The 15,011-nt window shown below is 43.0% G+C and overlaps 1 protein-coding gene across 1 annotated transcript in view; it reads left to right on the top strand.

Moving 5' to 3' along the window:
- The first annotated feature begins 2,497 nt into the window (after positions 1–2,497).
- The window catches only part of PTGFRN (prostaglandin F2 receptor inhibitor), a 41,486-nt gene continuing 28,972 nt past the window's right edge, over positions 2,498–15,011 (top strand). The window contains exons 1-5 of the mRNA XM_031058114.1: positions 2,498–2,514; positions 5,564–5,970; positions 6,817–7,236; positions 10,712–11,095; positions 14,308–14,733. Coding sequence (XP_030913974.1) covers positions 2,498–2,514; positions 5,564–5,970; positions 6,817–7,236; positions 10,712–11,095; positions 14,308–14,733 — 1,654 coding nt within the window. The remainder of the gene's footprint in view (positions 2,515–5,563; positions 5,971–6,816; positions 7,237–10,711; positions 11,096–14,307; positions 14,734–15,011) is intronic.

Consider the following 15,011-nt stretch of genomic DNA (forward strand, 5'->3'; position numbering starts at 1 on the left):
ATCAGGAATGATAAAGGATCTCACTTAGTTTTGGTTTTTTCCTTCTCTTTTTGAGACTAATACAGAAATTTTGATAGTTAGTTGCCTTTCTGGTTCTTCAAGAACTTTCCTTTTCTGCTTAATCTCTGATTTTTCCTCTCAGACTACACAGCGTAGCATAGAAAATGTAATTGACTGCATTTAAAAAGTGGAGGAAATGCCAAAGTAAAATGTTTGTTTAAATGTGCCTCTTCTAGGAAAATCATGTTAATTATATATTAAAAAAACAATTGCTGTAACAATTATTGAAAGTTTTGAAAGATTTTCAAACATTGTAGGCATGTTTGGTATAACTTGTTCTTTCTCTCCCAGATAGTCACTGATGACATTCTTGATGTATGGCTGCCTGATTATAATTGAAGCTGGGAGGATAGGCAAGGGGAAGAGGGGCAGATTGGAGATAAGGATTATCATCTCCTGTGTTGATATGCTTTGGCTCTCCTTCCTGAGAGGAGAGGCTGTGAATGTGTGGCATGCTGCCTGTCCCTTCACCTGCCTGCTCGCTAGGGAAAGTTGCTGAATGCTTTCCATCAGGAGCCTGATAATTTCTTTTTTGAAAATGGAGGAAGAGTGTTTGAGTGGGTGTGACTCTGGTGGGCTAAAAAAAAAAATAGGCAAAAATAACTTTTTTTCTTTAGTTTGGAAAATGGCTTTACACATCGTGAACGCTGTACTTAAGCAGTTCAGTACAGAAGTGAGAGGTTTGGGATTTTGCTAGAAATAGCCTTAATGGTAGGGGATTCATTGCTCACACTCAGTGTGGCACAGGAAGGGTTGCCCCTGCTCAGCCCACTCACTCCCACAGTGCTGCAGCAAGTGTTGCTTTGACTGGAAATAGATGGAGGAGTTCAGGGAGGGAGCATCGTTACCACCATTTGCAAAGTCGGCTGCAGTATTTTTTTTCCTGTCATAAACTGTTGTGAATTTGAAAGGGCTGCTGGGTATTTCCTTCCAGACATGGTAATGTTCGGTTGGCAAATGAAACAACCTTTTGTTCGGAAAGCTCTTTTGAGATGAAAGGCGTCAGCAAAGTTGTCGCTGTGTCTCCTGTGACTGCCTTGGTTGAGGAGCTGGACTGTGTGTTCCAAGTCTTTCTGATGCAGAGGCTCGAGTGCTTAGTCTGAGCCAATTTACTCATTCGTTAGCTCTTACTTTTTTGACTTTAATTGGCTTCCTACTGCATGTCAGATTGCATTTTCCTTCAGCTGGCGGATGTGGCGGCGACCTCCTTCTCCGGGCTGCTATGAGAACATGTTTTCTTATTAGGGAGAGCTGTCTTAGTGCAGGCTGGAGGAAGCACCTTGTGAAAGAGAGTGCTGAAGCACAAGCGTGTTCTTTGCAACAACAATACCTTCTCAGCCTTGTGGACGACTCCACGGGTTACTTTTCATCTTGTCCTTTCGTAAGTGATATGTAGATGCAAAATATATATGAAAAAGAAGCTCCTAGAAGACTTTCCCAATGTCCCCAGTGCAAGGGGAAATCCTTAACCAAGCCCTTTCCTTGAGGAGTTTTGTAGCTTGTTGAGATTTTAAACAGACTGCCTGTTCTGTAGGTCCTGCACAATTTTGCTGCCTTGTTTTCTTGGTTATCCTAAAAATGACAGGTTACTATTTATACTTGGATTAACTTCACAACCTATCTATTCAATCATCTGCTTTCCTTGTTCTCCTTTTGGAAGGATTTCATTTAATGCCAGCAGTGTGGTGGTGCATCTGGGTGGTGGGACAAATTTATAAACCATTGCTAGGGAAAAAATACTATCTCAAAGCTGCTTGGGCTATGTCTGAGCTGTCTTGCCCCTGTCTTACTAACATGGCAGACCCCAGTGTATTATTATTCTACCTTGAGCCACACTTTCTCCATGTTGCTGGTGTAGTATTTTATGCATTCCGGTGGGAGAATCCTCTAATCAAGTGCTTGACAAATACCCACGAGGGTTCTGTGATTGTCTCACATTTGTCTGTTTCTGGCCCAGCCCTGCAAAAGGTGGTGCAGTCACATGTTTCATGAACCCAAGGAATACATCCCATGCCTTGTGTTTGTGTGCTGCCCTCCTTGCAGGGGCTCTATTACCTTTTGTTTTGGAAAACAGTTCCTTGCAATTTCATCTGGTGGTCTGGTAACTCAATAAAAATAAAATTTTGAATTTAGCGGTTAATCTTGGGCTTTAGAAAATTTGATGTCCAACACTAACTCAGATCCAATTACTGAGTTCTCACTAAATTAAGCTCTTTGGTGGGATCAGTGATACTGAGAAATACAGATTTGTCAAAGATCTGTTGTTTTCTGTCACTAGTGTATACATTGTTTTGTCTTCCTCCATCTGTTTCTATAGTTAAATGGGATTCAGATGAATTCATCAAGAACCTGTCACCTTATATTAACAGTGCAATATATTGGGTGTCATGAAAATAAATGTTTCCAATAAATTTACGTAGTTTTGAGCTCTTGTATCATGATTGCTCTGGGAAGGTGAGGGGGTGTATGTAATTAACACAGGGCTCTGTAAGAATAAAATATTTGCAAAAGCTCCTCACTTATCTACCAGAGTAATATGAAGCTCACCTTTTGCCAAGATCGGTGTCTGTAGCACTGTGGCTGTAGCTGCTTCTGCCACAGTTACGTGAAATGTTAATCCCTAATGCACGGCAAAGATCACCTTGTTTAGCCTCTAGGGATAGCCTTGCTGCAGGACCAAAGACAGAACCTTGAATTCACAGCCTGCTGGGTCACTTAGAAATGCAGCTTACCCTTGGAGTGCCTGCCCTGTGCACACTCCTCCTCACTGTGGGAAGGGCGGGACAGCTGCTCTGCAGGAAGTTCTCAATCTCTTATTTGGTGATGTTGCCTCTTCTCCTGACTTACCAGAATCCTGATTTATCGTAGCAATAACAAATGTAGTTGTTTGGAAAGTATAAAATTCTGTTACACCTCATCCCTCTTCTCTCCTGCAGTCTGTTCCACTGCCTTCCTTCCAGCCCTGGGTTAAGCAGGAATTGGAATTGTTTGTGGGAGGGGGATAGTCGTGACTTTACAGATCTGGTGAGGACTCCCTGTGCTCCTAGCTTTCACTTTGGTTTGCCTTTTTGTAGGAAGGTGCTAATCACCCCCTACCTTCATTTAGTGTCGAAAGGTCTTTAGTGACCTTGGAAGAAGAGAAACCGAGATGTCGGTGCTAATCTCAAACACAAATGTGCAGCCCTTGCCACATTAGTCATGCCTTTGTCACCTCTAGATTGGATTAGTGCAGTGCACGGTATGTGGGTCTACAGTTTGAAGACACATGCAGAACAGTGTTGTCTGCTTGTTTTAGTGTCACCAGAGAGTATTTTCTAGAGAGATGTCAGTGCTTGAAGAGTGCCCTCAGGCAGGATCCTGAGCTGACTTCTCACAGTGGTTTGCTGGAAGCTGGTTTGACTGTCAGGCTTTAAAGCTTACCTGCTGCTGTTAGTGCTTTCTGTAAGAGGATAAGTTGAAGGATTGAATGCAGCTTAAGACTTTGTGAGGAAGTATATCAGAGCCCTGTAGCTTGCTTTATTTTTTGTTGATTGTTTTTCTCCGTGGATGATTTTAGGATTTTAGCATGGTGCTTGGGTTAGGAGATGTGTCCTTGAAGACATCTGTCTATGGAACAGTACATTGTCAGTGGAGGTTTTCCTCTCCAATGCACATGTGAATGGTGCAGCAAAGTCCACCTTCCTTATTAGGACTAGTCAATCACTTGATCAGGTATATAACAGTCTTCTGGGAGGGATAGAAGGGGTAGGAGATTAACCCCAGTCTGCATTACAAATAAGTTTAATGAAGTACTAATGTTGAATACAGAAGGTCATGGCAGTGAGGAAATTGGACTATTATGACTGAGTCTGTACACATGAAGAGCCTGCAAAGCAAAAGGCATGGTAGCAGTTCTGAACTGGGCAATTTTAGTCCTTGGTTCACCTGTTTGCTGAACTATAACTGCAAATAAAATTAGACTTTTTCTCTTGCAGTTATGCTCAGTGTGTACAGCTCCTTGTGTAGTTTTTAAATGCCCACAAAAATCTTATTCTTTAACACATCCTTCTTCACACTGCTCTGGAGTGGACAAGCTGTGCATTATAGCAGATTCCCCAGTGGGGATTTCTCTTCACAAGACTCTTCTGCCCACGCTTGGACACCCATTGGCATGATGAGCCTAAGCCAGCAAGTGGAGTCCCAATCTACAGCAAGAAGATGAGCAGAGTGATAGGAGGGAAAGGCTCAGCAAATACATTGGTGCTCATGTCACTAGCTGGTGGCTTTTGCAATGGACTGGTGAATTGTAGCAGATGTGAGATGCTGTACTTTGTGTGTTGGGGGGTTGTTTGTTTAAATTAGTCTTTTCCTCTGAGGTATCTCAGATCAATTTTTTGGTCCAATTGCTTTTGTTGTTGTTAGATGTGTTCTTGGTTGTATCAAGAGCTGTCTTTCAGTGTTCTGGCTTCTGTTCTACCTGGCCGTTAAAATATTTTGCTATGGATATGGAGGTGGTGGGATGCAGTAAGCTGTTTGTGTTTGGAGGCTGAGTTTAGTAGTACTCATCTTTTAAGAGATTTCTGTGGTTGGAACTATGAATCAAAGCAGTTTGCTCTTTGGAGTAGCAAGGACCTGCCAAAATCCATGTGCAGCTGCTGGGGTTATTCTCTGGACTACAGAGCCAAATCAACCAGAAGAGTCTCTTGCTGTGTCTCTGCCAGGTCCTCTGGCTTGTTTAAGTGGTTCACACTTCTGCCTGGAGCATAACATTCTGCTTTGCCAGCTTCTGCAGAAAACTGCTGTTGTCCTTTCCTTCTGGTGAGACGGTCCCAGAAAACACAGTCTGAGCACTGTGTGTTCCTCTGCTTTGGAGGGAGCCTGCTCTGCTCACACTCCCAGCTTCTGGGCCTTCACCAGAGAGCAAACTTGTGGTTGCAGAAATCCACTCAAGCAAACTGTGTCCATTATAATCAGTTCTTCCTTTTGAATCAATTTGGAGGGCAAGGAATCTCACCTGTGTTTGAGAAGCCATGACCCTTTAGGGCAGCTGTGACTATACTCATTTTGGGAGAATGTCAGCTTAAAATTCTCATGGCCCTCAATCTACGGGAGAATTAATTTCCTACTTCAGACTCTCTAGTGGTATCAGCAGAAGTCTTAAAAAATTCCTGATTAGATTATGCTCTCATTGTAGTAATGAAAACCACTTATTAATGTTGTTTAAACATCTTACGTAGCACTTGCCTTGTACTAGAGAAACTGTTATCCATTGGATCTATGGCTAATTCTGTTCTTTTTTTTCCTTTCTTTACAGTTTTCTCTCAATTAGTACTTTGTTACCTCATGTGGTATTAGATAAGCAGCGAAAAAAAGATTGCCCACACTAAAAATGGTGTGTTTAGAGGCTCTTTCTTTAGTGAGATGAAATGTTAATGGGAAATATTGCTCTTACTAGCTCTTGCTTTCTGCAGAGTGGGATGCCCAGCCTTGGCATGTTTAATTTTTGGTGTTTTTCTGGTTGAAGCCTCTCCTTAACTGTGCCCTATTCTCCTTTCTCCTGCCCAGCTTTCTGCAGAGGGCGCATTGTGAGAGTGCCCAAAGGTCCCCTCATTCGAGTGGTGGGCACGGAGGTGGCGATCCCGTGCAGCGTTAGTGACTATGACGGACCCAGTGAGCAGAACTTTGACTGGGAGTTCTCCCGGGACACTGACTTCATGCGGATAGTGAGTACCTGGGATTCTACCTTCACCTCTGAGGAGTACCAAAAACGCGTGGGCCGCGGGGATATCAAACTGAGACGGAGCAGCAACGATGCTGTGGAACTTGTGATTAGGAACATCCAGCCAGCTGACCAAGGGAGATACAAATGTTCCACGCCCAGCACTGATGCCACCGTTCAGGGAAATTATGATGCAGAGGTCCAAGTGAAAGGTATTTCTGAAGAGTGAGGTGTGCTTTAAATTTGTTTTTGATATTGATTATAGATGTACCCTTAAGAATGTTGATTTTCTGTTGTTTATGATCATTGTGATTTTTCGTTTCTTTTCTTCTTCTTATTCCTCTTCAATTCTCCTAAAGCCAGAATTTAAAATTGGGAAATACGATAGCAAAGGCAAGTGAGGTGAAGAAGTGAAGAGAGGCTGTTTACTATAAACACCACTTTTTTTTTTTCTGTCTAGTAAATATGTAAATAAAACACCAAGTGGTGGGTTTTCTGAAGATGTCTGCAAATATTTCATGTCCCTAATCCTCTTGGTAGAGAAGCTATGTTCAGGTAAAAACCACAGGCTGCCTTCTCTCTCAGTTTTAGTGTCATTTAGGGATCTCTCTGTATGAAGGAAGTAATCTTCCTTTTCTCCTTTATAGCATGTTGATACTACAGTCTTGTCCTAGTGCTCTATCACTTAGCATTTTTCAGTATTAAATTTAGACACTATTTCTTTTCCCATATTTTATTTTTTATTCACATGAATATCAAGATTAGTTTTGTATGGGAATAGTCAAAATGATGATGTTTGGATGAGAAACTAAAGTGAGTGGAAGGATAAATGAATTCTTGTCTTGTCTTGTTTAAACCAGAGCACTTCCTTTAGTGCTTTTTCAGCTGAATTTCCTTCTTCCTGGAATATATTTATGTGTGGGAGAAGGAATGATTGGCAAGGTGTTGCTCTGTGGTGGTTTTATTGCCTCACATCTGAACAGCTCACTGTGGGTGTTCTCTACTTGATTCTGTTTTATGATGCTTGTATCGTTTGGGGTTTTTTTCTTCCCGAATAGTGATTTCCGACGGCTTGTCCGTGAGCAGCTCCAAAGCTCGTTCCTCCACGTCTCTCCGGCTGTCTGAGGGCGACTCCTTCAAGCTGCGCTGCTCAGCGACCACCACCTCCCCGGAGCACACCCACCTGCACGTCACCTGGCAGGTCAAGAGCAGCTCCTCTTGGCGGGACATCCTGTCTTTGACTCACGAGGGCAAGTTCCAGCCGGGCCCAGGCTACGAGGAGCGCTACCGCAGCGGGCACCTCCGCCGGGCACCGGGAGCCAATGACACGTACCGGCTCTCCGTGTCCCAGGCCTCCTCTGCGGACAGCGGGGCCTACCGCTGCCTCGTGAGTGAGTGGGTGAGAGGGGCGGACGGCTCGTGGCAGAAGATCCAGGAGAAGAGCGTGGAGATCGCCACTGTGTCCATCCAGAGGACCGGTGAGTGCTCCTGGTGGGCTTTGTCCAGGCTCCGGTGCTTTGGGGTCAGCTGAACGAAGCGAGGGTGCATTCCAGCAGAGCCTGGAGTGCTGTTTGGATAGCTGGCCTGTTGTGAAAAGTGCCAATCACTTGTTTTTAAAATTTTAAAAGTTTAATAGTAATAAAATGGTTATAAAAAATAGTAATGCAGTTAGAGTAATAACAATTTGGACAATTTGAATCAGGACAATATGAGACAATAAATACAAAGAGTTACGGACGTCTGGGTACCTTTTTCTGGGCAGCACAAGCCCAAAAAAGGACACACGTTAACAAAGGATTAACCCTTAAAAGCAATAGCCTGTTGCATATTGATACACTTCATACATGATGCATAAATTCCATATAAATACAGGATTCTGTCTGGTCATCATCAGCTTCTTCCTCCGAATCCTGACAGCACCTTTGAGGCGGGAAGAAATTAGTTTCTTCTGATAAGAGGGCAATAGATTCTCTTTCTCTGAAAGATTTAGGTGTCCTGTTGCTGCTATCTCGCTGCGAGTCCTTTCTTTAAAAAAAGTATCCTACATAGCATAGTTTCTATTTTAACATTTTCTATAACCTAAAACTATATTTAACACAGTCCTTAAAGAATTAATACAGCATTACTTTCTAACACAACACATATAATATTAATTTTAATATTTGTGAAAAGCCAGTCATAAAATACATGCATTTTTCACATCTGTTAAATCTGTGACATAATTTTTCTAGCTTTATTTTGTAGAAAAAGGCATGGAAGGATTGCCTGGAACCTCTTAGATGCCTAGACGCAGATTTTATCTCATCCTTCATTCACTTCAGAGTGCTCATGGTTTTTTATATATTTTTAAAAATATTTTTAAAATAAACATTATATTTAACACCTGGTCCTCCAAAGCCTTCCCTCTGCTCTTATTAACGCAGGGTTCCATAGCATTAAACAACTGCACTTCCCCTGTGAAATGGCTTGTGATTTAGTGGTAGATGTGGAGCTCTTCTGTATGCTGTTTATTAAAATAGTGTGGAAAGATCAAGAGAAAGGAGGAAGGCAGTGATAATTTAACAGGGCAAATTACCCAATGATTTTTTATCACTGGTCTGATTGCTCTGCTCTGTTGGCAGGGGTCTAGGACAGTAATGGTTCTGTTAAACACATCATTGCATGCTTGGCTAAGGAGACAAAAATACATGCAGCGCTGTGCTGAGCATATCCAGATATCCCTGCCCAGACAGATTTCAGGACTAGATGCACTAAGCACTTGATTGCATTAGCATTATCACTGCTGGTTGCAGGAGGGAGAGTGGGGGTGATGCACCTTATCACTCAATAGGTGGAAAAACAGGCAGTGATGGTCCTTCAGAAATATGAAATTATCACAGTATTTTAGAAGTGTTCAGACAGGAAGGGTATCTTTTCATTTTTGCAATCCTTTAATCACTATAGGGAGAACTCAAAAGTCTGGGTTTTTTTGATTGGCTCATTTGGATGTAGTTTTAGTGTCTTGGTGGTACTTAGGCTGTAAAATTTGACTGGATCAATCTGCCCCCTCTTTTTCAGGGTGTCTGTTGCACAGCTAAGCTTGCAGGCACTCTCTGCTGACACAGAGCTTGCCTAATTAAGAGCTGTAATTCTTGATTTTGTCACACTTTTTCAGTGTTTGGTTTAAGTAGGTGGAGTTTAATCAGTGGCTGAAAACAGCGTGAGGCTGGCCAAGACCAGCAGTGGTACAGTTTTTTGATGTGGTTTGGATGTGTGGTTTGTTTCTTGTGGGGTTTTTTGTTTGTTTTTCTTTGGGTTTTTCGCCTTCATTTTAAACTCAATGATTACAGCACTGGCACTATATCAGGGGCATGAAGGCTTTTTTAAAGTTATGCTAAAGGGGATGGGTTATTCTGTATACACATTCTGTAGAAGGACTTGAAGAGCATCTTGTGCTGACATCTGAAATCTCTGCACTCACATGCTAAAAGAACTTGAGATGTAAATGGTTATATGCCTATGGGTAAACTCTCTCCAAGTCCCTCTATGTGCATATATTGCCAGATTGTGAATGCCCATCACTTTCATGAAGACAGAAATGTTGCTTGGAGAATTGCTGCTCTTAACCTTGCAGATGAGTCTTAGTTTGCATTCTGGTATTAGTCTGTTAAATTAGCTAGGCTTTCCTACTGATTTTAATCCCATGATAAGACAGTCCCAAGGCAAGTCCCAGTAAGAGATTCATCTGGATTTGGTTTCAGCACTCAGGTGCGGCCTGCTATCCTCTGTCCAGTTTGACTGCTCTGTGTTATCAGGTGGTGAGGGGTGAGATTGAGCATTGCTTGGTTTTATTGGCAATAGTTCTGACTACTCAGTTTGGCTCTAGCCTTCATGTGTTGTCCATTCCAGATGATAGTCCAAGGAAGTTTATGCAGATGGGGAACTATTATGTGGTAGAACATGGTTTTACATAGAAGTCACTAATCTCAGCAGAGACACAGCTGCTGGTTTAAAGCAGGTATCTCTGTTCTTGCTCGTGCTGAGAAGAGCCACTGCTATATAGCAGCCCTGTCCACTGGCCTCAGTGGAGGCTTTAGTAGCTGCATTACACACTGTGGGAATGGTGCTGCACTGAGACCCAGATCTAATCTTCAGGCAGTGTAGAACGAGTGAATAAGCCAGTGAAGACACGTGGTAGCCTGGTCTTGACTCTGTGATTCCATGGTTTTCTTTTTAATATTCTGTATCTAGTCTTGTTTGAATGCTGGCCATGACCATATGTGATATGTATATTAGAAATATTCACAGGCCAGTGGTTGCTGAGTATGTTTGGAGTGGCTGTTGGTGTTGTTTTGAAGTCCCCAGTGTGTGTTGTTCTGAGCAGTAAGTGCAGAAATCAGCAGTATAGGGAGTTACTGCTGCCTTCTGTTTGCTTCCATTTCATGTTTTTGCAGCACACCTGAGGTCAGCCAGGACTCCAACATGTGGCCATGGGTGCTTCTCATCTAGATTTGCTCTGTTCAAGGAGCTCAAAAATGTCAGCAGAAACCATGTTGAGTTCCAATGTAGTTCCTAGTGATTTTTCTAGATGCTTGGTCTTCTGAGGCATAGTCCCAAAATATTTTGACCCTCCTGTGAGACTGAAAAATTCTGGACACATTTTCCTGCTGTGCAGAGGTGATATGCATTCTGTGGATGAGACAAAGCCTTCATGGACCAGTTGCTGTTGGGTTATAAAAATGCTGTTCTCCCTTCCTTTCTCCCCTCTGCCCTCATCACATATCCCTTGCTTGACTGGTAATGTGTATTGCCCTTGGAATAGATCACTCGGCTCAATATCCAATAGGCATTTGAAGGTTGGGCTACTGAGCCTGTTGAGAAGCTCCTGTTATAGAATGTGAGAGTGAACTATGTTTATTAAAAGTAACAAATAAAAAAAAATTTTGTTTGAATTTTTGTGTCTCTCTTTCCAAGCTCTAGATGTGGTCATCTCAACCAGCAATGTGTCTGTGACCGAAAGAGACTCCCTGGATCTTACATGCAACATCACAACAGACAGAAGTGGTATATTCCAAGCAGAGGTGATGTGGTATTTTTCTGCATCACCTGATGACACCTTGTCAGGTGCTCAGCTCTTGCTGAGCATGGACCACGATTCTGTTGTCAGTGATTCAACTCTCATCAGCCTCAGCCATGTGGACAGGAACTCCTACCGCCTCTTGGTGCGTGATGTGGATGTGGAGGACTCTGGCTACTACTTTTGTGAAGCTGCTATCTGGGTGCCACTGCACAATGGGAGCTGGCATAAGGTGGTGGAGAGGACCTCTGCACCAGTCAGTGTGGTGGTGATAGCACTGGGTGAGTGATTGTGCTGTCAGACTTCATGGGTAATGTATCCCTCAATCCTTGGCCCCGTCAGAAAAGGGAGAGGACCTTGCAGAATCTCTTCTGCACAAATGTTTCTCTTGTTTGCATCTATTATCTCTATGTAGGGATCTCTCTCTCACATGTATTTCTCTTTATGCAAATATCCTTAGAAGTAAAGTTACCTGGGAGAATTACTAAAAATGCAACTCCAGTAAAACTTCTTAAAAAGCCTATTGTTTTACAGATAGGTCTAGATTTGTCAGCCTACCCAATCTGTTCTGTAGTTTATTCTTGAGGAGATAATAGCTTCAATTTAGAGGCAGTGATACTCAGGATGTTGTTGCAGAATGGTGTAGGTAAGGTATGTGCACCTGCTAAATTGTACAAGGTATCGGTGATATTGGAAGCATGAATGAAGCTGGATGTGAACTGGCAGAGCTGTAGTGCTTGGTGCCTGTTCCCAGCTCTGACTGGAGGCAAGCATGCAGGCCCAAACCCTTTCAATGTACCCTTTCAGATCCTCTTGTCATGAGAAACTGGTGGTACTATCCAGTTACAAAGGCAGAGCTCCTCCAACATGAAAGTGCTGAATGAGGCTAGCATATAGAGAGCCTGTTTTTCAGCAATAAATAGCTGTGCCATGAGGTTAAATCCGATCAACAATTACTTTAAATGTTGCATTTTAGCATTGTGCAGAGCAGCTGAGCCGTGGCCGTCTCCAAGTACACTTGTAATGTGTACTAAAGTGCACAAGTGATTAATGTCTTCATTTCCTGTCCTCATTCAGCCATTCACATTGCACATTGAACTTGTGAGTGCTCCCTCCTTTTCCCACTTGTGTGCACATGCAGTCATGTACATGTGTCCATGTGTGTACACATGCGCTTGCACGCTGTGCTCTCTTGTCATCCCTGTACTTGCAGGACTTCTCTTTACTCTTTCCATTCTAATTTAGCATTATTTGGGAACCAGAGAAAATAAAATCTGCTTTTCACCAGATGCAGATGCTTGGTTGCTAGGGAGAGGGAAAGCAGAATAAATTTTCGGTGTTTGAGGTTTTCAACTGCATCCAGAATTTACCAACTCCTCCTCCTTAATGGAAGTTAAGAGCTCCTGGAGTATTAAGTCATTGAATTGTCAGTAAGGCTGTTCTTTGACAGCTGACAGAGTGGAGGAATGAGGTTTATCCAGCCAGCCTTTTATTCTTTCTAAATCCTCTGTTAGAGTGTCTGTCAGGGCGAAGCGCCTATCTGGAGTGGTGCTATCAAAGAGAAACTCTCTTCTTAGGGTCCTTCCCCTGCCCACAAATAAAACAAACCTCAAGCAATTTTCTGAGAACGTGGGATTCTTGTGGCTTTCTCCTTCGTGTGCCCCTGTCTAGAGAAGTGCATCTGCTTTCATAGTCTTTGTTGCTATGAAAATAATAGTTGGTCTTGAATACCTTCTTTTTGAGGGGAAGGCGTGGCAAAGGGGGAATGGTAAAAGAGTTGTAGAGTGTGAGCAATACATCATGAGGCCCTGGAGTAAACTACTCTTTTGTGAGTGAGAAAAGAAGAGAAGTATAGCTGTAGGGTCTAAGGGGCCGTCATTAATAATCTATGCTTTGGTTGTAGCAAAATTCTGTACATTTTCTTTTTATTTTGTCTTGCCCTGAAAATGTGCAGAAATCTTCACATGCTTACTGGTAGTAGGTACCACAGTCTTTGTAAGCAGTGCTTTTATAATTTTATGTTGCCTAATGTCACAGAAACTCACCACCAGTATTAACAGATTCTCTGGGGTCTGGTGTGTATTGCTGCCCTTGTTCTTGCTAGATGCAAGGACACTGGTGAGAGATCTTTTCTGCAGGCTGACATAGAAGCAGCAGAATTGTAGCTTGTTTGCTACAATTGTTTTTATCCTTTGCATCTCAAGTCCAAAAGTGCATATGCACACAGAGTTTCCGCAGCAGTTCTATTAAGATGCTTTATTATCATGGCTTGTTGGTGAGTTAAGCCTAAGTTTTAGCCTTGGATTGCCTTCTTTGTCCCAATTATAGCTTCAGTTAATTGTTTCTAGGAGGGCAAAATGCCAAGTAAAACATAAAGCAGGAAATAAATACAGAGTGCTGAATACAGTTAGGCTGTAAAAGCCGTGTGATGAGTATTGGCTGAACAGTTGGGAAGCTGGTCATTTTTCTGAATTATAGTAGACAGCAAGACAAAAATATTCTAATACTAGTAAATAAATATGTATTTCCTTTGTGGTGTGAGGTTCTTGCTGTAATCTTTTTCCTTTACTATCTCTGTAGTCTGAGAGAAAATAGTCATGCGGCTCCCTTATCGCTTTTAGGCTTTGGGCAGCCAGCTATTTCAGATTTAAATACAACAGCCCCATTCTTAACCCATGAAACTCTGGCACTAATTTTCCAGCCTGAGATATTCCAGCCTCACAGCTGCACAGCACATACTTCTCTATTCAGACTGTGAAGCTTTTTTCTGATCTACACATCTTCAGCTCTTATCCTACTTAGTATTTATTGATCTAGGTAGTATTTAAACTGCTGACCTCTGAAATTTACTGTGCTCAGCTCTTGGTGCTGCCTCTGGCCAGTGCCAGTGGTGTTTCGAGTCCCCTGTTTTGGGTGTCTGGGTGGGTGAACTGTTTGGCTGTTTTTTACCATTCTTAAACTGTTGTAGAGACACAATGGGATGGTTAAGTGTGGAAAAGAAGGCTTTTCAAGATGGGAGATGGCCTCTTATTCTGGAGAGATTTTGGGAGAATGGGATGTCTCTAATCAGTCCAAAGCTAGAGGATAACCAGTGTCCTGCTGCAGGCTGGGCCAGGCATTTGACAGGTGCAGAAAGTGGTTGGTTGGATTGAAGTGGAATCCACAGGTGGGTTCTTGGGGGCAGACCTAAAGGAGGGAATTATTTTGCTCAACAAGATATATTAGTCCCGATTTTTCTGAAATGGTCTGACTAGACCTATGAAATGGAGTGTCTTGCTTGGAAATGCAGACTTAGGTGTACCTGTGTCAGAGAGGTGCAAGTCTGAGAACCAGAATCAAAGTTCCAAGGTCTTGTAAGAAAAATGCATATTGTGGCACTCAGATTGGATGCTAAAACTGGATGTTAGAAGTTAGTATATCTTTTAATTAAGTTTGACGTTTTCTCCCTTCCTGTAGCTCCTAACCTGCTTCTTCTGCGTTTCCTCTCCTGCAGAGCCAGACTATGACGTGTTCCTGAATGCCTCTAAAACACCCAAGTTTTCAGATGACCCCACAGAGCTGAACTGCAGGATCACGAACGTCCAGGACACGGAAGCAAACATCCGCTTCACCGTGTCCTGGTACTACAGGCAGCGCCTGCCCGGTGACGACGTGGTGCCAGAGGAGCTGCTGGCTTCCATGGATGCAGACTGGGCTCTGCTGCCTGGGGACAGGGGCAGAGAGCGGATTCAGAACGGGGAAATCATCTTGTCTAAAAAGTCTGCTGACACCTTCAGTTTGAGAATCCAGTGGACTTCAGAGAGTGACAGAGGGGATTATTTCTGTGTCATCTCGGCGTGGAGTAGGCACCGCAACAACAGCTGGGTGAAGAGCAAGGATGTGGCTTCTGCACCTGTCAGCATTTTCTGGGCTACACAAGGTAGGAACTTTACACCTGGGTGGCTGAGAGTAGGCTTGTCAGAGAGAAGGCCTGCTAATGGGCTTTGGGAATGGGATTCTGTGTTGATGAGAGTTTAAAAGCACTGTCAACTTGTGTAAAGGCCTCTTATCTGTGGAGGGGAATAACTGCTTTACATCACTCCTTTGTTTTACATCACTGCCTTACCTACTTTACCAGTTTTATGCAACAGTTTGGAGTGGAAGTGCAATGGAAGAGACACCACCAAAGGAGAGTTTCCATCAAGCTGCTGAGACTTC

This window comes from Geospiza fortis, unplaced genomic scaffold, assembly GCF_000277835.1.
Source record: "Geospiza fortis unplaced genomic scaffold, GeoFor_1.0 scaffold72, whole genome shotgun sequence".
Lineage (NCBI taxonomy): Eukaryota > Metazoa > Chordata > Aves > Passeriformes > Thraupidae > Geospiza > Geospiza fortis.